General features: G+C 38.0%; 2 protein-coding genes across 3 annotated transcripts; both read right to left on the bottom strand.

The window, feature by feature from the left end:
- Positions 1-1,144: 1,144 nt before the first annotated feature.
- On the bottom strand, positions 1,145-14,793 carry unkl (unk like zinc finger). Of its 2 annotated transcripts, XM_067571091.1 has the most exons (16): positions 14,686-14,793; positions 13,812-14,021; positions 11,207-11,383; positions 10,514-10,647; positions 10,246-10,381; positions 9,258-9,375; positions 8,656-8,740; positions 8,242-8,408; positions 7,581-7,769; positions 6,623-6,673; positions 6,223-6,400; positions 6,017-6,106; positions 5,678-5,914; positions 4,873-5,060; positions 4,508-4,765; positions 1,145-3,801 (listed from the first exon to the last, which is right to left on the bottom strand). In XM_067571091.1, exons 1-16 carry the CDS (start codon positions 14,748-14,750, stop codon positions 3,646-3,648), a joined length of 2,439 nt encoding a protein of 812 aa, XP_067427192.1. In that variant the 5' UTR covers positions 14,751-14,793; the 3' UTR covers positions 1,145-3,645. The 2 variants fall into 2 exon arrangements, with proteins under 2 accessions (XP_067427192.1, XP_067427193.1); XM_067571092.1 differs by lacking the exon at positions 7,581-7,769.
- A 3,704-nt stretch (positions 14,794-18,497) lies between these two features.
- gper1 (G protein-coupled estrogen receptor 1) lies at positions 18,498-23,287 on the bottom strand. The gene is made up of 2 exons (XM_067570958.1): positions 22,796-23,287; positions 18,498-21,487 (listed from the first exon to the last, which is right to left on the bottom strand). The coding sequence occupies exon 2, from the start codon at positions 21,082-21,084 to the stop codon at positions 19,981-19,983; it is 1,104 nt and encodes a 367-aa protein (XP_067427059.1). The 5' UTR covers positions 21,085-21,487; positions 22,796-23,287; the 3' UTR covers positions 18,498-19,980.
- Positions 23,288-27,588: the final 4,301 nt, after the last annotated feature.

The following is a 27,588-nucleotide window of genomic DNA, read 5'->3' as shown; positions in this document are numbered from 1 at the left end:
ACTTTGGTTCATTTTTAGAATTTCACACTAGACATCATTAATTTTGTTGGCTTCACAGGCAAAACAAACTAGACCAAAGGACCCTGTGAAATTAGCTGCACCGTACACTGCTATTCAGTGTATGGAGGGAAAAAAAAAAGCAACAAAAATACATTTACCTTCAAATCAATTAAAAAACGGACAATCTACAGCAGTACATGTCTGTGACATCATTCTAAGGGATTTACAAAAGTACAGAAAATTAGACTCAAAATGGATTTACAAATGAATAATTAAATCAAATAAGGTTTAGTCAAGTTAGATGCAGAAGACAGATTATTTCATAGTTTCTGAAATCTGAGCTGTGGATGCATAACAACATTCAAACATCTAAATGTATTACAAGAAACTACATTAATACCTTTTCCAATAGCAGCAAAGCTTGCAGAAGTTATTAAGCCTTTACTACACTAAAAATAAGTCAATACAAATATTCTGGCAGTGTGACACAGTGCGAACTTTTTTTTTTTTTTCTATTTTTGTAGCTGGTTAATATATATCGCATAACATGCAATACCAGATGTGTTTAGCCTGCCTTTTATGCCGTAATATAATCATGAAAACGCTTATATCATGAAAATACCATAACATTTCTTGATATTTTTCCTCTGAGTTGCTTAATTGTCATTTATGTGAATGTAAACAATGCATTTTCCCATATTTATAAGTAGCAAAAAGTGTACCTGGCGATACATGATTTTCTATTGAATTTAAAGCGAGAATAAAAAGATTCTTTAACACAGTAGAAGGTCATTTCAATTAGAGGAACCTAAGCACAGATCCTATGCAAAATACAACTTACAAGTTAACTACAGAATTCTTCATTCACTGCAGAATTATTACATCAAAACAAAAGTTACTGAGCTCTTTAAAAAGCATTTTTATATGTTTCTATACAAATTCATGTGTGTCTTTATGTTCTCATACTCCCAAACGCTGAATTGAAAAACCTAATTTCAAAGACTGAAGCTGCACCAAAAGAGCACCACGACCAAGGAATGACGGGGAGAGGGAAGGGTCATTTCTTAAGGTTGAAAGTCAGGACACAGGCACTGACAATGTTTGTTTTCAATTATCTTCTGCAGAAATACTTAATGGGACTGGGCCAAATACAACTGGCATATATTTATATATACACACACACATATAGTCATACAGAATGTCAACTTTTCTGCAAAGTTAAACAAGACACATTTTTGCAGAAACCTGTGCACAAGCGTCAACTACTTGTGTTTGCTCTGACAATTCTACACATAACCTTTTCCACTAAGTCAAGGCACTTTAGAGTTAGAGGCCGATATGTTCTAGACAAGGTCAAGAGGCTAGTTTCCTACAAAAAAAAAAAAAAAAAAAATCACCATTTCAGGCTTTTAGCAAATACAATACATGCTTCTCTAATGACTAGGCTATATAAATCTCTACAAAACAAAACTAACTGATTGAATAACAGCCTTAACATGTAGCATGTGCCTTACTGATATTACAGCTGCTGGTTATGCCTAAAATGCATTTTAAATTTGCACTTATTTGATTGAAATTTTATAAATCTAACTATGAAAGTAGGAACTATTAAGTACTTTTCTATTAAATCTTAATATGTAGAACCATGCCATGATTTAACAATAGGAAACATGAAATATTCAATTTATGTTTCACAGTACACACAAAAGCTTCAGACATTAGCTTATATAGAAAAAAAAGTATAAATCTAAAAAAAGACACAAAAGAATACCTACAAAGCAGCTTAAAGCAAAAAAAAAAAAAAAATCTATATACCCTTTAATAGTCCCAGGTCAACAAAGTGCTTTAATAAGAAATCAAACTTCTTCAGAAAGTTGGTCAAAATAATGATGCTTGACTAGTTGCTTTAATAAAATTAATGAGATCTGTGAAAATTTGGGGTTTAACAAAATGTGGCTTTACTTAAGGAGGAACACAACAATAGTTTGTGTTTTTTAATTTCCTTGGTTAGTCTGATTTACTGCTGCTGATGTACAGATACAGGTACATTAGATGTGAAACATTTTACATATCTGCATATTCAGTTGCTATTGTTGGACAACACTTTGGCCAAAGATGATTATTTTTTTCATCTTTTATTCACACCCCATTAGTGTTGAATGCAAGAATGAAAGCGTGTACTCGTTCCACAGAGCATGGAGCTTTGAAACGTCGTAGTGCTTTCTGGTACAATGAAATGGATCCTTTTCACCAGTTCAGTTTTGGAAGCTCCATACTTTGTGAATGGAGAGAGTACACAGTTTTTTTTTTCTGGTATTCCAGACTATTGAGATGATTAATTAGGCCAACACAAAAATATGATTTCTGGATTATGTATCAGTCACATTGAGGTGTTTTCTCAGTTTTCTATGATTTACTCCCAAACGCAACCTTGTGATTCTTTGATTTAGTTGTAGTCCTCTTTAAATAAAGAAAAAGTAGCTCTGAGTTTTGCCCATTTTATGTTTAACATCACCAGACTAGTGTGAGAGTGAACTCACCATTTCCTGCTTGTATGTTTCAAAAATGTACACAGTGACTTCCTCGCCCTTGATGTCCCAACCTGGAATGTCTACAATACTAACTATTGTGGCGAACTATCAACAATGGCTTTGTTTTTCTCTATCATTGTGTGTATTTCCATATTCTCCTGTGAACATCAGTGAGCTACAAGGCAGCACCCTTTGATATTATCGTATATATATCAAAGAATAATTTGATTAACAAACTTTTTACACTGAAAAAACTATCTTAAGACTTCCAGTAAGTGACAGATATATGACTTTTAAGATTTTTTAAAACTAGCATGTATCCATTTTCAGTTAAGATATAATGTTAAAGTTACAGTTCTTTAAATATAACAATATGTGATGTAACAGATTTACTAAAACTTTCATTGGCTTTACACGCATCTCCACAGTATTTTCTGAAATGTCTTTGAATTTGCTCTGGGGCGACTTTAAGTGCATTAAGTAAAGAAGATAATACCTCAGGAGATCACAGACGCATTTATCCACACTAATTTCAATCCATTAAACTCACAGATGATGTCTTTCTGTCTCCAGCTTTTTTCACTGGGATTACTGGTCCTGTTTGCAATTTTAGTCTAAGAGAAATATGTCAGGTTGGCAATGCATATTTGCATTTTGTTTGGGGGAAGCACAACTGGATTATGTGTTTAGCCAAATGTATTTGTAACTGGGTGTAAAAAAGACAATTTAGATATTTGGACACATCTGGACACGTACATCATTTTGACTGTCTGAATCATGATTAAAGATTTGAGAAATTCAGAGCAGGATGAGGGTTAAAAGGGCATCACAAGATAATTCAATATTCTAATTTTGAGTGCATGGCTTTTCATACAGAAAGTTATCCGGGTGACCGAGGTAATGTACACATAAAATGAGCAAAAACTAAAAATGATTGAATCCCCTGTACACAACCTAATTCATAATACTATGTGTTTCATCAGTCAAACATCATTTTTATTCTAAATTAATTCAATCACTGTATGAAACAGACATTGCTATTTAGAAAATGTTATATCTATTAGTAGTTTTTCAAAGGGCTAATTCTTTAAATAGTACCTTGAGTAATTGTACATCACCACTTCAATATTTTTGTTCTACAGTAGGGACATTCTGTTTTACTAGGTGCACAGTTCTCACATAGTACATAATGTTGGCAAGGCTGCAGAACAATGCAACGATCATGCTTTTGGCAAACTATACATTTCTTTGACTGAAGCTGATATATTACCTGTTGGGGAAGAAAAGAACGAATATCAGCTGCAACTTAGGGAAATACAGTTCATGCAGACTTTTTAAATTAGCATGCTTGATGTACAGTACTGTGCAAACGTTTTAGGCACTAAAAGTAAAGTTAGAATGCTTACAAAAAATATTGCTATAAATTGTTTTAATTTATCAATTAACTTCTTACAAAGTAAAGCAGAAACCTAAATGAAATCAATATTTGCTGTGAGCAGCTTTGCCTTTAAAACAGCAGCAGTTCTCCTCGGTTCACTTTAACACAGTTTTTCATGGTAACTTGCAGGTTGGTTGTTGCAACCATCCTGGAGAAGAATGTTCTTTTGTGGATTTATTATTTAGGGCATCTCAGGTGCTTCTTCATGTAATCCCACATTGACTCCATGATGTTGAGATCAGGGCTCTGTGGGGGCCATATCATACCATCTGTTGCAGGACTCATCATTCTTCTTGTTGATGAAAATAGTTCTTTATGATTCTAGCTGTGTGCTTGGGGTCATTGTCATGTCATGAATAAATTTGGGACACCTCCCTGATGGTACTGCATAATGGATAAGAATCTAAACATCTAGGGTGCCTAAAACTTTTGCACAGTACTGTAGATCTGAATGATAGCCTGATAAACCGTGTTTTTTTTTTTTTAAACTACGAAGATGCTACTAATGAAATGCTGTGTGTAATCTAGTCTTTCTTACCCCGTCTATAAGGTCTAGGTCATTACGCAGCTGACTCTGGATGGAGTGAAGCTTTGACAAGGGGAGCTGGTCCAGCTCGCCATAGCTACGTAGGAGAGGTGTTCCAGGGGTGCGACAAAGCACATCAAAGTCCCCTTGGAGCTCTTTCAGCTTGCGTTCTGTTTCTTCCCATTTCTGTTCTGCCAGCTGCCGCTCTGCTTCTGCCGTTTTTGCTTGTTCCTTTGCTTCATGGGCGTCTTTCTGGCAAGCTTCACAAGCCTGGAAAAAAAAATCCTTCTGTTTAAAAAAAAATACCTGCGATTCGTGACGGTAGAGGTTACTGTGATACATGTAAAGCTATGAAAAGTTCATTTAAAAACACGTACTTGTTTGACCTGATGCCACGCCTCCTCCCACTGTTTAATCTTCCTCTTGGCCTCATCGAGTTCTCTAAAAAGGCGGGCCAGATCAGCACTGCTGGTTGCGGAGGTTAGGCTGCTGAAAACTGGAGATGGACTCGGTGAAAAGCTGCCACTTACAAAGTCCCAAATGTTGCTAGCTCCTCCGTTCAAGCCTAGCCGAGTGAGGTGTTAAAATCACAAGACCAAACGGAAAAGTTAATGGTTAGTCGTGCAGAAGTGGAAAATTTCATTCAACAACAATCATTTAAAAATAATTTTATCACCACATTTTTCATCTATGTCCAGTCCATCTATAATAATGTCTTTTCCATATTGTAAGTTTGCTTTTTTGGTCTATTGTGCAACCGACATCGACCGCATGCCTGTCTGTCCTGGAAGACAAATTCCTTCTCTGTTGCTCTTCCTGAAGTTTTTTCATTTTTTCCCTGTTTAATGGTTTTTTGGGGGAATTTTCCCTTATATATGTGTGTGTATATATATATATTTATTCCTAATTGAGTGTCTAAGGATGGGGAGTGTCATATTCTGTACAGATAGTTTTCTTACAGAAGCAAACTTGTTAGTTTTATTTACTGCATAACAAAACAATTAAGTTTTGAAGTGCTCAATTCCTAAATGTGAACATTTTTGAACAGAGCAGTAGTGTAGCAAGTCTACAAGAACTTTTGTAATTCTTTACTGACATACTGGAGATTAAAATCTAAATTCAAACAGCTTCAAATGCTTTCCGGCTCACTTGGGAGCAAAATGTCAGATACTATCAGCTTACCCAAAGAGTTCTGGGAAGAGGAGGTGGGTGTTCCCAGGAGGCCGTGCTCTTGCTTGGCTAACATGTTTGAAGGTTGATTTTGCTGTGATACCGTCCCAGACAGCAGAGACTGTGACAGGGACTGGGAGAGGGAGCTTAGCGGGGAGGTGGAGAGCGATGATGAGGAATTCAAAGAAGACGATCGTGCCAGGGAGCCAGGAATGTTAACTGGAGCGGATCCACCCAGCACCCTTTGACCTATGGGGACACAGTAAATAAGAGTTGAAATATTTTCACGAGCAAAATCATGACGACACCATCTGTGATCAAACAATTAACAGGTTTTTACTGTAAACTTACTTGCCAGTCCTACATTGTTGTCTTGCTCCTCTAACTCCTTCTCCAGAGATGCAACATTAATGTCACTGAAGTTGAGGTCCAGAGCGGATCCTGAGGGGGAAAAACAACATTTCTGATTGTTCTGATTTCTTATCTGACTTGAGATTGGACGAGAAAACAAAAAAAAAAGCGATTGCGGTCATGGATCACGTTTTACATACACGTACCTATAACAGACTCCACTGTGTTGCTCCCTGGATAGAAAGGAGTGGCTTTTGCATTCATTGTTGATAAGGTGGTGGGTGAAGAACTATCTGAGCCAATACTAGAGGCCAAGCTTGATGTTATACTGGAGGTAAAGCTTGATGCCAAAGGGTTCACCGCAGAGAATACAGTATTTTGTGTCTAAAAAGGGAAGCAAAGAAAAGTTTTATTTCTAATGTTGTTAATTTAAGTTTCAGTTCACTTTTAAGAAACGTATAAATTCACAAACAGCAACAGTAAATCAACCTAAGAAAAAAAGTAATACCCTATAAATTATATTTACAGTGACAAATAAATAAACGCATCATATCATATGTAATATCACCACACTATTGCCACAAAGTACCACATCTAAACACAAACCTGTTTTTCTTGGTCCATCAATTTTTGATCCATGTGTCCCTTATTCTTAATCTAAAAATGACAGAATAACACGGAAGCAGCACATTAAATGACAAATCTCTTTTATCTAGATAAGCAATATCAATTAAAGCCATTTTGAAGCTGCACTTACAGATAAAAATTAAAAGAGCCTATTTTAGCACACACTTTAATCTTTATTCAGTTGACTTGATAGAGCTAACTGTGACTTTGGTGACATCTAATCCTGCACTGACAGAGCCTTAAATCCTGTCCAAAGTCAGTAGGTTTTGTTATGGTCATGATTAATGTGGTAATTGTGTGCTGAACTGCAGCCCATCAGCATGAGAGGTTTATGTGTCTTGACTGAACCTAGCCTGCTACTTATGGCTCTAAGAATGATTTTAACACATTGCCTCTGATCACAGTACATCCTGAACAAAATAGACACCTTGTACTGAGAGTGGATAGTATTCAGAGAGCAGCTAAACTCTTAGTCTTCAGTTACAAATATTCTTTGCTCATGTGTGCAGTGTTAAAACATTTTTAGGCAGTTTGATTGTAAGATTGAGCCTCTCAGAATCCCACAACCTAATTATGAACTAATCAATACTTGATAGATCCTCCGTAAACTGAAATATTTCACCACCACAACCATCACATCATTTCTAATTATGAACCCTTGATGTGTGTTGCAGTGTTATGAATGCAAACAAGCTACATCTGCATTATTTATGGATATTCTGTGTTTTTTCCCCAAACACTGAGGATCCAATACATGAAATCACTTAAAAACAATTCAATCTACAAGAAAATGTCTCAAATATGACAAATAAAAAAAATGACATGACAAATAATGAATGACAAATAAAACAGTGACTCAAAATGACTGACAATGACAAAGCCCTAAGTTGTCTATGTGTTGTATTCTTCCTAAAACTAAAGAGAGCAGTCTGTATACCTGATCCTCACGTTCAAAGCCCGGAGCTTTAGGATAGTTAGACGTCAGAGATGAGACACTGGATGTGGTGGACTCTGAACATAAACTACTATTAGTTAAGGATTTGGGCCTGCTGATGGATCCCACTGGGGATAACAAACTGTCGCTTCCTGAGCTTGGCGTTACAGTTGAGCTATTTGAACATGAAACCTGAGAAAGAGAAGTGAACATGATCTTAATAAAACGATGATCCAATAAAAATAAAATAAAATAAAAAGCAATATTCTGAGTATGAGTATGAAGGTGATGACTGCTGATTGAGATTAGATTGGATATGTAACAATAAACGAAAACTTGCTGTTTTTTACTAAATTATCCTCTTAAATATCATGCTGACGCAGGATATTGTATGTTCTTTTAAAACAATGTAGGAATGAGATTAAAAAACAATAAAAAGGAAAATAGATATCATGACAAATCAATGTATTAAAAAACAGAAATATTAGAGCATGATAACAAAATGCCCACAAGTAAACGTCTGGTTTGCATCAGCTGAATTGATTTTTAGTTATAAAATCAGACATTTACATAATATTTTAAGACATTTGCCTACTTTTGAGTGCCAAGTTGATGCTGATAAATTTCCTATCAAATAATTAACATAACAACAGAGTAAACATACACTTCCTACTTGGCCGTTGCTACTGGTTGCACTGGTGGTGGAGTTGCCTCCACTGTTCCACTCACTGACTGGACACTCTGAATACTGTTGAGAGCTCAGCTGGGACTGTGAACTTGACTGTATCGCCGTTAGCAACGAGCTCATGGTCTCTTCTGTAGAGGGAATTCCTGAAATGATTAAAAATATATTTAACTGCATGTAATCTTTAACCAGCCAGGCTGCTGAAAGCTAACATCCAATAACGTCAACGTTCCTCTTATTATCAAAGAGTTATCAATGTATGATGCAATAAACACCAAATAAAGTTAGATGAGCAGGAAAAAAAAAAAAAAAAATACTTGTTGAACCACTTTATCACATCACTACAGGAAATAAATAAATAACACAGTATTTGGTGTTGAAACTTTCACTCACTTTCTACGTGTGCAAACGCACAAAACGGTCCTCTGGGACAATATCCAGTTTGCCGCATATCGTTGCATTTGGTGGATTTGTAGATCTAAAAGGATAGAAAAATGAATCACACATCAATGAGAGAGAAAGTTAAGATCAATATCAAATATTAACAATGGAAAACCTCACAAATACAGTGTCATGAACTAGAAAATATCCTAGAGGGAGAAAACTGTTTTATAGGTACCGTATATTATCACATTTTATTTCCATTATCAGGCTTTTTGTATTGACTTGTCAGCGCCAATAATTAGGCCTAATTAGGATTATTAGACCATAAAAATTACACACCGCAGTCAAGGTATAAAGGTTGGCATAGAGCACCAGAGTCAACAATCTACCATGAATATAGATGGATGATTAGTTTACTAATCTTCTCTGGTGGCAAACCTTTCAATTTACATAAATGGTCAATTTAAGGCTTTTATGAATCTCTGCTGAGAACAAAAATCTCATAACACCCACTCTGTACGTTGAAAGATATTTCACAGTGAAGTAGAGGTAGTAGAAGGTTGTAACCGACCTATCTGGTCATTTTAAGGAAAGAGAAAACTCTCACTCACCTCTGGGTGAAACTGTTGTTCGGTGCGAGAGTGACAATACTGGCAACTGTCTCCACTGTCGCACTTTGATGGCTCGCCCCATTCGTCCCCGTGTTTCACATTAGGGCAAGGAGTTGACCTGCAGTGTTACACACACAGTTGTAAACCTTTACACATACTGCAACTACATGACTTAATGGCACTGTTTTTAAAGTTAGTCGTAGCTCGTGGTTGTTTTTTTTTGAATGTCAACTCTGCATGTTTTTGTTGTTTTATGTAGTGTTTCTCTCAGATTATGGTAGATGCTGATATAAAAAAATGTATTGGTGCACATGCACAGTATGCAATGGTATTATAAGGGATTGTGCTATTTTTTAAGGGTTTAAATTTGCCTATTAAAAGAAAAAAAAGTTTTGGCATTTCTTAAGTCAAAACACTGTGATGTGAGGTTCCTTCAGGAAAAATACTTATTGGACTAAGAGACAAGAAAACTACGTACTGGGTGGGTGGGATATGTGTCTGCAGCCTATTCTGATTAATAAACATCTGCAATATATATATATATATATATATATATATATATATATATATATATATATATATATATATATATATATATATATATATATCTTTTAGACTCATCAACCAGGTGGAGGAATATTATGCTAGGTGGGCAAATTACATCTCCTTCATTAAAAGGACCCTGAGGCTTCTGCATGTATGATAAGACATCGGCTCAAATCCCTGAGAACCATCGAAACCTGCGACACGTGACACTCGATAACCTACTTATCTGCCAGTAAAGTAAGTGCTGTGTTTAACAAATTAGTTATTCATTTTCTATTAATTTGAATTTTCTTCTTGTCATCTGTGTCTCAGTATTGTCTACTGTTCAGCCACATAGCTGCGTGACCTTGTTTCTACTCCATGTGTTTTGTCTCTCAGCTCATACACTGTCATATTAATTATCTGATGTATCTGATGTGTCGTCTTGACCTGTTTAGCTCACCTGTACTTGAACTTTCGTGGATTTCGTCTTCGGTCTCTACTGTTGTGGTAGTGGGGACATGCGTAGCCCTGTCTGCAAAGTCTCGGAGGCTTAGTACACTGGTCTGTTTTATAGTTGGCTAAAACAAAGTTGGTATCTGTAAAATAGGTACAAAGTATTAATGTCATTTTTCATTTCATCAAGCAGAAAATAAAAACTTTGTGGTGAACTGTGGTTTGTTTACCATTGTCATTAGAGTAGGGGTAGGGGGTGGGGGGGTGTTACTCACCTTGCCACCGTGGGTCCTCTGTCAGAGTTTTCTCAATCATGGCTTGGCTGGCTAGTACACCAGGTTGCAGATCAGGAATACCTTCCCCAGATCCCAACTGTCCATTTTGGAGGGCCTCTTGTGCTTGGATCTCTCTGTGCACATAAAATGTATGTTATTATCCCTTTTTTTATCATATTATCCATTTGCTCGAAATCTCAAAAGTCTAAATATACCAATAAAAAAACTGAAATTGGAGCATCTGACACATACTGTATCTTAATATTGGCTAAAGGCTGGTGTAACAGCATCACAATATTCATACTTCAAATATCTTGAAATATTCTTAAAATACCAAGAAAAACAAACTCACCAATGAAAATTAGATGATGTAATGATTACATAGACTTATCAATCTAATTCCTGAATTTTTACTACAAACATTTTGCTCAGGAAACACTTAGTTCAACAGTCTAGCTGGTATCAGACCTTTTCGGCAGCACAGAATTCAATAAAAAGAAGTTTATCTTTTTTAGAAATGAAGCTAAACCCAAAAACCCAAAGTGTGAGTCTGGCGATACGTTAATCCCCTACCATAAATGGTATTTTGTTTACATTATGTCTAAATTGGCTGATTTGTTGGCTCTATTGTGAGGCTTGTGAGTGAAAAGTTTGGCAGGGAAAAGAGAGGCCAGTATTTGCTTTGTATGTCACCTGATATCATAGACTGGAGGTCGGAGATCATGTGGCCCGTGAGCAAAAGCACAGTGGAGGCCATTCTTCACACAATGCCCTCGGGCATCTGTCTCATGGATACAAGTGCCAGTCTTGTAATAGCGTAGATGGTACTTGCGCTCTGTGTCACCCGTTGTCCGGTGTAAATAAGGACAGCTGAAGAAGCAAGAACACAACACTGAAATATTTAACTGTTTATGTGCATAAAACTGACTTGGTATCACGTTAAAATAATAAACAAAAAAGTGCAGCTAAGACCTGAAATCTAAACTGATCATAACGAACATTATATGTTATATATTATTTCATATGACCTGACTATAACAAGCATGAAACAGGCAAGCATTGGACTGACATTCAAAAAAATTATATTAAAAAATTCAGAATGAGCAAACAAGACATATTAATTACACTAGAATGAGTTAATTATTGTAGTTGAGCACATTTTCAATCAGGAATAAGATTCTACTTTGAATGCAGGGCCGACACATCAGCAATTCCTCGAGAAATGTATAGGCAATAAGCCTCTTGAATAAACCAAATTTTCCTTTCTTGAGTAGCAACAGTTGCCATAGCAACGTGTAAGGTCATACAAAAATAGCTGCCATTGGCAGAGGAGGAACTGTAAGGATTGCAGTCGTTCATTATCCATTAGTTCAATAATTTCAGCTCTTTTTTTTTTTTATTTCTGTGTAGAGCTCAATTAAATGCTGCACCCTTTTCAATTTCTACAGTCATACAGAGAGAGGTGGCTAAAAACAACGGTCTTTATACACAAATGATGGAAGATTAAAGGAGGAACACCAGTCCGACCCATTTTAAGAATTCACATATCTAGTTTCTGTGCCACTCAGCAGTCAATAAACATGTTAATGCTCCACTTTTCTAAAGCCACAAGCCGTTTGGAAAAAAAAAGAAATCTCTGTTTTTCCTGTTACAGTGACAGAGGACAGATGATGTGTGCAAAACAATGGAGACTAGTGGTCACACATGAGAAATACACAAACAGATTGGTGTCTTATTGTAAACAGGATTAACAGGAGACATTTGTGAAAATATGAAGCTAGCGATAAAAAATGTTTGCGCATGAAACCACATTTTGTAATCAGCTGAAAATCATAGCGGCAAAAACAGAGAGATGCAATGATTCCAACCAAAGGGTGAGTTCAATTAGAAATATTAAATCTGGCACTTACTCTAATAATAATAATGATGTATGCAACAAAACAAGGAACAAGGCAAGACGTGATTCTTGCAATCACGGTGCGAACACCTGCTGCAACATCCTTCTTTTCAAATAAGGGAACTAAATGAATGAACAAATGAATTGCAAAATGACAGAATCATATTTTTCATCTTTCATGCTTAACTTAATGTCAAGAATACACCCAGTTTTCCATCTTATCTTCAGAGCACTCTTTTCAACCGCTTGGAAATGTATACGTGGCTTTAATAATCAAACAGGACGTTTATAATCTCAGTTCAGGCGAAGCTGAGCTGACATTGCCACATTAAACAGAGAGTTTGCTTAACCTTCACGCTTTCATTATTGTACATCCACCTTGTGTGCATATGATTAAGTTACTGTAGCCACGGCAAGCTGGTAAAATTACCAACGAATGAACAAATTTGATTCTTTAATCACAATTTAACTCAAAATGCACCAGCAACAGAAACACATGCCCCCCTGCTCACATTGCTACAGCACAGCTACAGTTCTCAGATCTTTACGCTGGTTTCCTGTCTGTCAGAGAATTGATTTTAAGATACTACTGTTGGTTTATAAAACAACAAAACACATTTCTGATCTTCTACTGCTGTTATGAACCATCCAGACCTCTCAGGTCGTCTGGGACAGGTCTGCTTTCTGTCCCCAGAGTCGAAACTAAACATGGAGAGGCAGCGTTCAGTTTTTACGCTTCACATATCTAGGAACAAACTCCCTGTAAACTGCAGGTCTGCTGCAACTCTCAGTTCTTTTAAATAAACGGTTCTCGCTTTTTTTTTTTTTTTTTTTTAAATCAAATTTGAGGCTTTTGTTTACTATCTTAATCTGCACTGTATCTTTTACTCTCCTGTTTTATCTGTCTTATTCTATTTTAGCTTATTTTTATTTCCAATTTAACACATTTTAATTGTATTTGAATTGCCTTGTTGTTGAAATGTGCTATACAAATAAATTCGCCTTGCCTTACATAGCAGCCCCTCCTTTGTCTGTATAATAAATAACACAATGATAAAACGCTACAGTTTGACTGTAAAATTGACTATAAGAAGCAATGAAATACTACTTTATCAAAAAAGCCAAAGGGTATTTACACACACAAGTCCTCCATCACATCTCAAAACTATTTAGGGCAGCTGTGGGAACACAGAAACACTTATCCACCACTAATAAAATGACCTGCTGATCAATATTTCAGGGTCACTGGTTTGATTCAAGTTCTGCTTTGTATTCATATAGTTAGAAAGCTCCTCACCCCAAAACATTGCAGCAAATTATCAGTGATTTCTGCAGCTGCATCACAACACACTGACAGTTTCATGAAGCTGATGGATAGCAATGACTGAAACAGGGACTCACTCATCTCCATCCGGACAAATGCCTGTTGTCTCGTCGTATTTCGTGCAATAAACGTCCGGGCTGTAGTTAAAGGTCCCGTCTCTTCTTCTTATGGGTCTTCTTCTCCGCTGGTTGAGAAAATGCCAGTGAAAGCACGTAAAGGGTCTGTGCTGCGTACACTTGTGCTGGAGGAACAACGGGCACTGCTCTGTCCTGAACTCCTTCAAGTATCTGAAACAACGAAGAAAACCAATGAGGAGGAATCAATAAGCGAGTATTTATCACTATTATTTGATGAAAAATGAGTCGAAGGTGGAAAAAAAACAGAAAAGTTGAGAGACGGAGAGGTGTCGTGCTGCTAGAGGTGTAGCCTTCTATATTTTGGGTCACTAACGTTAGCTCTGTATTCACATAGAAAGATACGTATACTTTTTTACGTAACGCTAGTTTTGAGTCCTTGAGCGTACGTCTTTAAATGTGCGTGGCAAGAGGGAACTCAAAATAAGGCCGAGCTATTTACAAGCAGACTGGTTAGCGAGTTCCTGGCTAATCATTTAGCAGACCGAGTTGACGGTGTAATATTCAACGGATTATTCGAAACACTTGCTCAAGTCTGTCAAACAGTTGCAAACGGTTCCGGTAACGGTCGCCGTGTCAATTAAGTGATTTAAGATGTGCGTGTTTCCTGCCTTAGGACTGCTGTCGTTAGCGTGTAGTCGCTGTTTGCTATGTAACGTTAGGTAGTCACAAAGCCAGGAAAAGCACCATGTTTTCAACGCGCACACACAAGAGTTGAGGAATGCGAGAAATTGCACGCGCGCGTAGGTGCACGTGCAAATAACGTTTTTCGGGAGGCGAACGATTTTGTTGGTTTCTTCGCGGCAGCTTTACTCACGTATAGTGGGTAGGTTTCTCGGTTTGAGGAGACGCATTGGCCGCCGTTTTCGAAACCGACGGCATTTTCAGTCAAAACAATGAGTTGCGCATGCGCTCGGATCTGTTGCACGTCCGCCTGCACGCCAGCGCGCTGCTGCAGAGACTGAAGCAGGGGGGCGCTGCAAACACGTGACACACTTCTGATTGTTTATGTCCACTGGTTTGTCTCCCATACACCTTCTGATTCAATTTACTGTCTTTATTGTTATATATATATATGAATTTAAAAAAATATATATCACCTGCATTCATAACAATGAGGACAAAGCTTTAAAGGCTACACTTATTTAAATGAATTTACAGACAATATTCTGGTCTGCTCTGTAGGGCTGTAGCCAGGATTTTAGCAATACTGAGGTCAAACTCCCATCAAACATCAAAATAATACAATAATACATTTTTATCTGACCACACAAACTAAATTATGTTTCAAAACTTTCTCTGCAATGCTAATCCTGATGGAGAAATACACTATATTGTATTATTATTATTGGCCTCAAACAGTCATGTTCAAGAATATTGACTTTATAGAATCAGCCTTGTAAACCCATCATCTGTAATGTGTCTGAAACTCTTCCTCTCAAATATAAGAAACTATGCTGAGGACTTGTCCTCTTTGTCTTCAATGGCAATACCCTGCTGTTATTATTATTATTATTATTATTATTATTATTATTATTATTATTAGCTTAATAACAAAAGCTGTGTTAGGAATTAAAATGTTAATAACAGTGTCTTCAAAAGCTTTCCTTTGAAATTTAAAAGCTTTCACAAGTTAGCCTTTAATTTAGATACTGAGTCATCTGTTAGGAATCTCTGACTTTGCTTTACATTTAGATTTGAACACCTCACTTGTGAAGGTGTGTATGGTAGGGAAGATGTAAAAAGCCTCACATTTTTTCTCTATATGAGGCTCTTACGGGCGGTCATGTTGTCCTCCAATCTACAAATACTGTTTACCTCACCTGCCAGCCTACAGACATTGTTTTTAATCTCATTCATTAGGCCAACATACTGCATTTAGTATACAGGTGTAGGCTAAATGTAACTGATTTTACAGTAGTTCTATATTTCCCACCATCTCATAATGCATCCCAGTGTTAATGATATCCTTTGTAGGTAAGAATAACAATTAAGTGTGATCTATTTTGGGAAATTATAAAGCACCTACTATGTTTGGCTTCTCTGCGTGTTTATTATGATAAAATGTAGTATCTCCATGTATTGGGAGTCATTATGTTATTTTTTTGATTCACTAGAGGACACACATGGTCCACACTGTAATAAGTTTACTTTTCTGTTTATTCAGACCACTCTGAACACTGAAGGGCTTGATTGCCTTAATATATAAAATATTTTCAGTAACAAATGTGATGGGGTCTACCTCATCATTACTGACGTATGGGAACCTTCAATCCTTTTTCCCTCCTTCTGTATCTGGGAAGCTGTTCTGTTGAACTCTTTTTTTCCTCTAAGGGATTTTAATTTACAAATGCAATTATACGTCTAATCCATTATTCAGCTGGTGAGGTCCACTGACTGCACTGCCTTGTAATTATGCATAAACCCTGGACTACCCAGTTGTAATTACTTTGACACGCCCCAACCCCACTCAATTTACAGTTGTCCAGTACCTTTCTTACGTAAGAAAAAATTTTAAGGGTGCTCGCCCTTTTATATTTTGCTTGCTTTGTTTTCTGTGCATTTTAAGCAGCTCAAGCAGAGTGCAGACTGTTGTAAATTTCGTGTTTTAAATTTTGTTTTCTAGCTACAAACTAGACAACATCAACTCTCATTTTTGATGATGACCTGGATGTGTTCACTTGATAATGAGTTGAAAGTTGAATTTGGGGAATGTATATTTAAGTACCAGTTAATTCAGTACATCTGTACAATCTAATGCAATCCAATACAGCTGCACTGCAATAAGTTTTCATTTCTTTATCACGTTAGTTTTTGTTGACACTTTGTCAGAGTGGTATTGATTTAACTTGGACTTGGCTACGCTTCTGTATGTGGAAAGATGTTTCTAGTGTTTCATCCATGCTCATTAACATGCATGAGGGGACAAAATATTAGAAATATCTAATAATATAATGCAATACAATGCAATACCAGCACTACCTACAGCCTCAAAAATCAGTTATTATTGTTGAATCAACACCTCTGAACAGAAAGTGAACATTATAACATATTTATTGCAGGACCTCTGCACAAGATTGTTGGTCTGGTGATAAACTGGCTAATAAACTGGTAATAAATGGGCTCTGTATATATTTGTACTTGCAGGGATACAATGATAAAACCAGTATTTTTATCCCATTCAGACAGTAAACATGCTCCAGAATTTGTCTCTAGATTACATAATTTTGCTGTCTGAACCCCATTTGGAATTAGCATCCCAATATTATACAAGAATAACCTAAAGCTGTTGTATTTAGTCTATTATCAGATGGATTTTTGCTGTTTAATCCGGCATCATTCAGAGGAAGTATGACGACTGTAAGCAAGGGGAAAAGTCACACCCTTTTTCCTTTCTGTGACGTCAGCCACCGCAAACCTTTAACCTTACTCAGTAGTCTCAGCTGTACACACAGTCCGCTGTCAACCTCTTCTCACAGCATCTTGAATTTGTGTGCTTGTATGTGTGATGTAAAGATGATCCTTTGCCTTTCCCTTGGGGATGAACTTGGAGGGTCTTGGCTCTGGTGTCTAGGTGTTGCTTGTTTATATCAATGAACTTGACAGCACTCATTGCATTATTACTTGCCTGTCTTCCTGTTTTGGTGCCCTCTGTGCTCTCATGTGCTGTTTACAGCCACATATGATATACAAATCTATAGTATGAGCCACACTAAAACCTGTCTTTGTTGAGGTAAACTGTTTTGTTTTTTTTTACAGACAAAACTGTGAAAAGTAGGAATATTTACCTGCACAATGAGGATACAGAACAAAGAACTGTGTGGTGGAAATTTCATACAAGAGAATCTTTAGTGTCATGTAGCACAACAACAAGTTTTGCATTTTTGGAGACCTCTAATAAACAATCATTCAAACAATCCCCAGCGCTGCTTTCCCAGGCTACTGGGACTGATACAGCTGGAATAACAGTTTGTGGTTTGGGCTCCTGTTTTTCCCAGTCACGCCATTATCTCTGGCTGCCTGATGTAAAAACACAGCTCAGGCGCACCACAGGCTGGCAATACACACATTTTATATACTCTTGTACAATTTTCATACTCGGTATGAAAGTTTCCTGTATGCTTATTGTCAGTGCAACATGATACATCCATCTGCCTCTTCCATATAATGCACTGAACCTGTAGTACATGCAGTGTTTGTTTTTGCAAAAATGCAAATAACAGAGGGAATAGTCTGTAATCTATGTTACATTTCATATTATGTAGATCGCTGTAAGCATGATTAAGAAAACAACGTAGAATTTAAAATGTTTGCTCTGACAGATCAACAAACAAAGAGGCCATAACACTTTATGACAGGTTATCATGGAAGCTCTGTTATCAAGCCTTTGGTGGGATATAATTCAAAATTTTTAAGCTGCACCTGTGTAGCCTGGTAATCTGTTTTACATTAACCTGTAATAAAGGTGTGTCTGCTCTGTCAAGCATTTTATCAGATTGTAAGTGATGATATATTTTAAGAGGATCCACAAGTCTAGTGATCATAATGAGTCTGGTATGGAAATAGCTGTTCTAATTGTTTGATTTTAGTATTTGTATTGATTTAATAATAAAAAAGAGGTGAATCAGCTCACAATTATAGCAAAGGATGTAAAACCAGCCACAAATTTGCAGATGAAGTATGTTTTGACAGAAAATTTGTTACAAGAGCCCATTACTTTTCTCAAGTGTTGGTCATTGTCATTCATCAACGTAATGTATGTTAAAGACAGGAGCGAACAAAAGACTGAAGATGCTTCTTGTTTTCGACACTGAATGATGTGTTTACCCAGTCTCATCCTCTCCTGGCAAAACAACACCTGCCTCTTTGCTCTAACGTCATGCTAACAGGAACTGACAAGTAGGGTAATAGCTCGGGTGAATTGCAGCCATATTTGAACTGAGCACTCACTGAATCCTACATTTGCTGCCATATAAATACTCTGCCATCATTTTTGGGGAATCAACCCCCATAAAAAATGTATCTTATATGCGTTTGACCCACCTCATAGGTTGACTGTGATAAATACATTCAGCATAAGGCTAAATAACCCTTTATTTATTCCATGGAATACGTGAAGACATGAACAAGACTGGTTATTTTAAAGGCTGTTTGGTCTTTGAAGTCTAAGAAACACATTTGTTGATTAGAATCAGAAACTTCTTCTTCATATTCCTGGAAAAGTGTAACAATTTATTTATTTCTAAAAATAAAACAAAATTTGTGAACATTTGTTTGCATTGTCCAATGAATATTAAGCTGTACATACGAAAGAAGAAAAAAAAAGGGTTAGCTGATAAGCACAAAACAAGGGGTACAGTAATATTTTAGACGGGGACAGTGAAAAGCAAGTCAATGCTCCTTGTGGTGTCCTCTATTTTGTTGCCCAATTGTGATGTCCTTATCTGTTATTACATTTTTTGACATTGCTTTACTGCTTGATATGTACATGTACTGTAGGTTTTAACTGAAATGATCCTTCTCCTCCAGCTCAAAACAGATAGCCTGATTCAATTTGACACATTATTTACTCTGTGATTCAGCCCTTTTGCTATTGTTGCATGTTCTTACAAAGCCTGAACATATTCTTGAAGATTTGTTTTATGGGTCACACAATAAAAAATGTTTCACAGAAGCTCTTCTGAGACTCATCTATTTATACGTTACCTTTGCCCATTGGCTGTACCTCAAGGTTATATGCTGACGTCTCACTTGCTTTGCCACCCAACTAACTTTGTGAAGAAATAACACCAAATACACATAAGGAAAACAATCCAACGTTGGGATTAACATTGGGTGAAAATAGCTTTTGAGTACTGTATGTGAATTTGTCATCTACTACAAAGATACACACATTAAGTTATTTCCAACCTTTGAGTGTACATTCTTGGTGCTTTAGTATTTTTGTTCAGAAAGTGAGCAGGTTAATGGAGACACTGGCACAACTATGATGCAAAGCTAAACAGCTGAAGAAAGCTGAGGTAATATTTCACACTGGGTGATATATCACTTTGATATTAAGAATAGTATAATTTGTGGACTGGTTCTCAACAGTTGTCCCTCTTCTTAGCAGTTACACCTCTGACACTTCGCTCCTGACATGGAGGTGTAAATCGAGGCGGTGGTGGCAGAAGCGGTTGACTACTGACCAGCTGGCCTTCTGCTTAATGAAGAGACGCAACTTGTCCCTGAAGGTTTCTCCTAGAAAGCTGTAGATAATGGGGTTGAGGCAGCTGTTGGAGAACGCTGCCAGGTTAACAATGTGGCCTGTGAGCGGGTAGTCGTGCCACAGGGTGGTAGCAGTCCTCTGGGATGGGTCAGCTGTGCCCTGCAGCAGCTGGATGCTGATGAAGACGTTCTCTGGCAGCCAGCAGATGAAGAACACCAGAACCACCACCACGATCATACGCAGGGCTTTCTGCCGCCGTGGCCACAATCCTCGGTGCTTCTGGGCCCTCATGAGGATGCGCCCAATCAGAGAGTAGCATAGACCAATGATGGAGAAGGGCACCAAAAAGCCAATGGTTACCTCCAGCCACTGAATTTCAAAGACGTTGGCAAAGCAGAAGTGCACCTCACCCCTGTGCTGGGTCTGCACAATGGTGAAGGGAAGAAGGGTGGCCAGGATGGAAGCCATCCAGATGAGGCCACAGCTGAGCTTGGCATGCTGCATAGTCCTCAGTGGGCTGCTGCTCATTGAGCTTGCCAAGGCAATGTACCGGTCAAAGCTCATCCATGTGAGAAAGAAGATGCTGCTGTACATGTTGACCTGCAGGAAAAGGGACATGAAGGTGCAAAGGACAGCATAGTCGTAATACTTCTCGTTCAGATTGAAGACCTCAATGAGGGAATCTGCCACCAGGATGAGGTCAGCCACAGCCAGGTTCACAAAGTAAAGGTCGGGGATGGTCATCTTCTCTCTATGGTTCAAGTTCACCACCAGGATTAAGATGTTACCAATAAATCCAATTGGAAAGAGGAGGATGGTGTACAGGCAGGACAGGAAGAGACCAATAACGTAAGATTGGTATTTGTCTGAGTTTTCAATCAAATCCGTTGTGTTGTACTCATATGAAGTGTTCAGTTGTTCTGTGCTGTTAACATATATCCAGAGCATAGAGGTTGTCTGCACTTCCATACTTACTGTGGTTGAACTGTCTTGAATCATAGGCACCATGCAAGTCACCTGTAGCTGCTACATCATTAAACCGTGTTAGTTCCCATTTATGTCTCTCTAAAGGGGGAATCATCTATACTGTGTTGGCATGCTGACAGAGGTCAGGTGAGTGGATCAAAATATTTATGGTAGTTTTGACCCCATGTTGACATCAAAGTTCATCTACCAATAGATTCCAGACATAAAACAGAAGCACCTCCATGTCTTAAAATTGCCTTTGGCCTTTGTAATCTGATGACTCACATCGTCCAGATTCTTCAAACTGCGGACCTGAGATTAGAGGGTGGCTTTCCTTTCTCCTCTTTTGAGTCATCTGATTTGAGTGCTGCTTTGTCTCTTCGAGTCCATGTGCATCTTTATTCAGCGAGCCCAGGCCAGAGACGCTATTGCTGTGACACCCGAGCTGTGGAGTGGAGAGAAGAGAAAAAAAAAAATCTGAACATGGAAGACAATTAGGCGCAAAGACTCGGAACAAAAGCAATCTTAAGTGCACTTAAATTAAAATATAGAAGCAGCGGAGTGCTGGTTTTACTTATTAACAAAAACTTCCTATTCAAAATCAGATATGGAAATGGCATAAGTCCATTTGGTGAATAGTTTTAAGGGGTCTAAAATGGATGGCAGACAACAAAGTAAGCACATTAAAATTCAAACTTCACACTTAAACAGATGCATTGAAATCCTCCTTTAAAATCCTCAGCCAATCTGAGCTCACTCCAACCAGTTTGTCCAGACATGCTGATTATTAATTGGTGATGAGATGAAAAAATATTCGTCATTAACGTTTAACAAACCTCTGTGTGTGTTTTGATGGCACTCACTCTCAGGTTTTGTGATATATCTTTGAATGTGTATAACACAATATCTATTCACTGCAGGCTTTTTTGCTATATACCTTAGTGACTACCTTCTTCCTTTGTGGACCATTTTCAGGCCCAAAATTTCATGTAGGCTTTCCCCTGTGATAGAAAGACTGTATCCTGTTTGACAAACATGACCTTTAGCAAACATTCACAGCCCTTAGGGTTTTATTCACACCAGAGGAAACACTGCAATATTAATGCATTGTTATTAACAGTAGTCTTCACAGCAGTCACAGCACTCTTTAAACCATACTCTCCAATGAATTATCAATATCAAAGCATTAGCAGCGTACAGACTTTCCTTTTCACGGTAGTTTTTATGGAGAGTACAAAATCCCATAAATTCCATCGCTAGTTCCATAAAAGGAATTAGCTAAATTGGTTTTACGACCTATCCAAGCTCGCATAGTTTATTTCTGAATCCTGAGTTAATACCTCAAAGATCGTATCTTATATTTTGGAAGAGATCGAAAGACTTTTGAAACAGTTCTTCTGTCTTGAGCGCATTTTGATCTGCAGACCTGAGATTATGTAAAGGCTCTCTTAAAAAAAAATCATGACATGTAATGGAGCAAGATAAAGAGCTACTTGATGACATAATATACAAAGCATTATGCAACTGGATTCACTTGACATGAGGGAATGCCTGATATACAGTGAAACTGAGCGGCCGACATATTGACTGAAAATTAATGAATGCATGCAGTATATTTAGTGTATAACATATAATTTAACTGCAAAATGTCCTGTTTTTAAAGATACAACTTGAAATTACTATATAGCACATAAAGCACTCTACAATAACCAGCAATAGTAACAAAGATGTGGTGATCAAAAACATCACTTACTTTTTAAAATTTGGGATTTGTTGCTTCTCCATGCTTGTCCTGTGCACAAGTCAGAGAGCCAGAGATTTGTACATCCCATGTCCGGGCTTCTCTTCTGCACCACCTGCTGTTTGGCCCAACCCTGTCTGGAGAGGAGAGGAGGGTGGGAGAGACAGAAAGGCAAGAGAAGATCTGTCACCCATGGTTTGTCACCATGCTTGATCAGATTCCCTTTTCTCCGCGTCTTTTCTCCCCCCCCCCTCGATCTATGATTCCAGGTGTCTGCCGAGCATCTAAAAAGATCCAGGAACTGAACTGACTGACTGCTGATTTTAACACAAGGGAAAGTTTGGATAGCAAATAAATACAGTGTGACGCTTGCCTTGACCGGGTTGTGTTGTTATGGAAACCACTTATATATTTTTTTTGCAGTATTTGTTCACCTGGGTGGTCTAGCTTTTAGTCTTAAGGGTCGTGTAAACACATTGCACAGGACCTTTCTTATTTTTTTCCATTGATTAAAAACAGAAAAAAATGTTTACCTACTGTTTTGTATTGATTATTGATTCCTATACGCAACATAAGACACTGATCATTGCTCCTTTTATGTTCATTCTCAATATTACAATTACATTCAGAAGAGGCTTAAAATATTTTCCCCCTGACCGGGAGCCATCACTCTCAATAAAGGGGACACAGAACAGACTCTTTGCTCCTGGGAGCAAAGAGGAGGAGTAACATTAACATAATTTGAACTAATCTATGTTATGTGTTCAAACTGTGAGTATGGAGACCTATTTGATGTGGTATTGGGTGCTGTAGTGTCTCTTTGACAGCTGGGATGCATTAACTGCAGATGTCTGCAATAATTGCAGACATACATTAATCATCTGCTACAACAGAGCTATATATACTGTATATATGGTGAACAGACAGCATCACACTAAAAAACTATAAAACCATATCATTTTAGATTATACAACTATCAATGTGCAGCACAATGATATCCAGCAGGTTGGGGAAATAACTTTCAGTGTTTCTAAATTGCTCAGTACAGACCAGATGTTGCTTTCTGACATGTTTCCCTTGTTATGGGCTTAATGTTGCTTGAATGGGTGGATTCCTCTTATAAAATGAGATTAAATCATTTAGAAGAGAGGTATGTAATGACAAGAATTTTAAGGATTAAATGGAAGCAGAAGAAACAAGGAGGGAAGACAGCGAAAGGCATTTTATGATAACATTGATTTTCAGTTTGTTCTAAAAGAAAGCATGTGACTGAGGTTTTCACAAAGTGGTGAAAGATCATTTCATCCACGGACAGTCAGAGGGAGAAGAGTCAAGGCCAAAGGCGGGATCATCGCCTAGAGGTATGGGGTTGCAGCTCTTTTGGCAGCCCTGTGCACCAGCTCCAGGGCTTTGAATATTATACAGCTAGTGGAGTGAGTGCATATCCGGAGTTTGAAGACAAAGCAGGTCTAGTAAAGACAACAAGTGGCAGCTCAGCTCATACCACAAAAGAGAGTTCCTGGTAAGATGGGATACAATTTTGGGTTTATAGGAGGTGGTGAGTTAAAAAAACAGGCTTGTATCAATGCCCTGCACACTGGTTTGCTCTGCTGCTCATTTAGCTAGCTTACCTGCCGACAGACCAATCATGTTGCTTTGGTAAATTTCTTTTGATAAATAATCATCAGTAATCATTGTATTATATCGGCAGCTGAGATGATGAGTGTCACAGCTTCAAATCAACAAGCTAAATAGCCTATGTGATGCTTGTGCTATCTTGCAAATCATGAGTTGATATCTTGCCTGTGCTCAGTCCTGTCTGTGTGCTTGACAGTATGGCTGTAGGCTGTTCTATTGTTCTGTTTTGGTTTTTGATAAGAGACGACACAGCAGAGAACGGTTTCCATGGCTTAGAGGCAGAGGATTTTAGTCGTGGTGGAAAGTCGATTCAACAGCTGAGATGAAGAAAGAAGAGAACATAAAGTCTGAGAGGTCATACAGAAAACCCGATTTGTGTGATTTTCTCTCAGCTACCTGAAATCTCTGTTATTCATTCCACATGACTTCACACAGATAAGGGCAAAGTGGCAATGTAGAGGTCAGTCTATCGGAAAGATGCTCGAGGCTGTCAAAGAGGGAAGGGAAGAGGGGAGGAAGAAAAGAAGGAGAGTCTTATGGTTGATGTGAAATGAGGGAGCATTACTCAAACACAGCCCTTTAAGCAGAGTGGGTAGAATAGGTTATATTTGTTCTACCTTTGGTGAAAACAGATCTTAGACACACAGTGAAATAAACTTCATGTGTGATACCACTGTTCGAAGCCCAGTAGAGAGCACTCTTGGTGCATATCCTGTCATAACCCTACTGTATCTAAAGACACCACAAAAGGTTTAAAATAGGAGTCGTGACACTGACTGATAGTAGGATTTCTCCAGATTATGAACACGTCCAAGGAAGGAACGAATTAAGTACGGTAACATAAGGTAAAGTAAACAGTGAGTTTCATCTGGAAAATGTTCTTCCAAGACCAGCTTCTTGTCAGAAAAAGCTTCTTGTCTGTGCTAACAATCGCTGAAATGATGTGTGATGGAAAAGGTTGATGTGAACCACTTGAAGAAGTGGTGACACATGTTGTAGCAAACTTATTTATAGTGACTGGTTGTTCTGCTTTATGTCTTTTGCTGTCATTAACATGGCTGAAACAAGTAAGCTTGCCATTTCCTGCCTTCAGATTTTGCTTTTTTTATGATCACTTAGGAGATTTTGCTTCAGCTATTGCCTTCAACTGGATTTTCCAACTGGATTAATTTGCTGAGAGTTTTGGGAGAGGATGCACTCCCAATTTATGTCCACTGGGTGGCCCACTGGCATAAACTGTGAATACCATCTGGCAAGATGGAAAGATGGAGAAAATATGAATGTCAGAAGCACATGCTGAACCAGAATCAGACAAATGACTGATGTGATACAGAGGGAGGTTTATGAAATTGATTTTTGGCACCAACAATACATTAACAGGTGAGGGCGTCATGCTGAATTTTGTATTTTGAAACTTAGACAATGTTATCCATGTCACAAATTCAATTATAGAAGTTAAGTGAATACTTTGGTTGCTGTTTTTTATAATTATGTTAACCAAGAAATCCTTCCTTAGCTGTGAAAACATATAATTATAATAACTCTATTGTTTCCTTGTATGTAAGAGAGGCTTACCATGAAAGAAAGAACAACAATACTTCATGGTGACATCTAATGAACAAGACAGCATTACCAGTGTTGTTAATGGGAAGTTGTGGGGTTTAACTGCTTGTGGTTGGGGTAGTGAAAGTGGGAGGTCTGGAAGAGGGAGGGTACAACAGCCTCATCTGCCTCCACTTACCAATCTGATGTGCTGTTGGCTCCATCCAACATCTCCCACAGCCACAACCACAACCTCTGAATGGAACATCCTGCACAGCCCAGCTCCTCTGCAGCGCTTCCAGAGCCGGGTTTGATATTTAGCTGATGCTGGGATTTCATTGTTAGTATATTTAATTTTTTTTTTTTTTTAAATTCTCCACTCCCCTTTTTTTTGAAGAGGAAAAGCTGAAGAACAAGATTGGCAGGGGAGGAAGGGCGGATTGTTTTTCAAGCATCTGCCCTGCTCCACTTGTCTCTCCAGACCTGAAGTGATGTGGTGGGTCAAAGACGAAGGTTCCTTCCTGAAGTCTCTGCTCTGTTCTGTGGGAATCATTATGGTAGTAACTTTCAAAGTAGGTCAAGGACAGCATCAGCCACATCTGAAAAGACATATAGATGAATTATACTCTTCACCAATTGCAGGAAAAAAGTTCTAGATACAAGACACCAGTCAGTCCAGTTTGTTTTATTGCTCGCATTTAAATCCAAACTTGGGATCAAAGCCAGTCTGGGATTGCAGCACGTGGTCTTTTCTATTTGATCTGGTTTTTTGCATTCAATCATTCTCCTTGTTCTCTGTCCTGTCTGTGCTCCCCAAATCCCCAACCTATTGTATTTGATTTCATGTTCATTGTTAGTTTGGTTGCAGAAGTATTGTTGTAGCCCTCAGGCTCTGACACTTTCACTCTCCTGTTGGTTGGTTCAAGGATACATGATTTTTATTGTACTGCTGTCCCCCCTGTCTGACACTCTTTTCTAAAACGCTCACTGTAACTTGTCTCATCTTGTTCTCGTTTTTATATTCTGCAGTCCGCAATAAGAAAAACAGCGGTGGTCCTACGGTTTTTGTGTGAAATCTGGTTGACAGCCAAATGAAACATTTAAAGCCACAAGCCAAATGTTCTGACTACATAGGTGGTCTGATGCTCGATGCTGTTATGTGCGACTGAAGTTGACCCTCATACTTTTGGTCTGGCTGAACCTCTAAAGGAGAAAAACAACATTAAGACTAATGTAGCACATTAAAAAACTGTGCTAGGTCAGCGTTACCCCCCCATTCCCAGACAGATGCTTGTTCAGTTAAGAGCTTTTCCTGGTACACTTCGACTTAACGCAACCTGAGGAAAACAATGAAACCTGTTGTTTTACACACGGTTCACTTAGTTCATACAGATTATTTTTTGTGAGTTTTTATAATGTTAAGAGTTTAAGAATCAACCCTTTTGCTAGCTTGAAGACTTACCTGGTTCAAAATTACCGATACTCACCTAGCTAATATGCCCTTTCTCTCACTGTCTCTCCCTCCTTCTCAGTCTATCTCTTTAATATTCTGTCTTATGTCATTCACCTCCAATCTTGTGGCATTTGTGTCAGTTTCTTGATCTACTGTAGCTCAGATTTTACCT

This window comes from Thunnus thynnus, chromosome 17 (genome assembly GCF_963924715.1).
Source record: "Thunnus thynnus chromosome 17, fThuThy2.1, whole genome shotgun sequence".
NCBI classification, from domain to species: Eukaryota; Metazoa; Chordata; class Actinopteri; order Scombriformes; family Scombridae; genus Thunnus; species Thunnus thynnus.
Note: the sequence above shows the minus strand (reverse complement) of the source record. Positions and strands in the feature narration are given on the sequence as shown.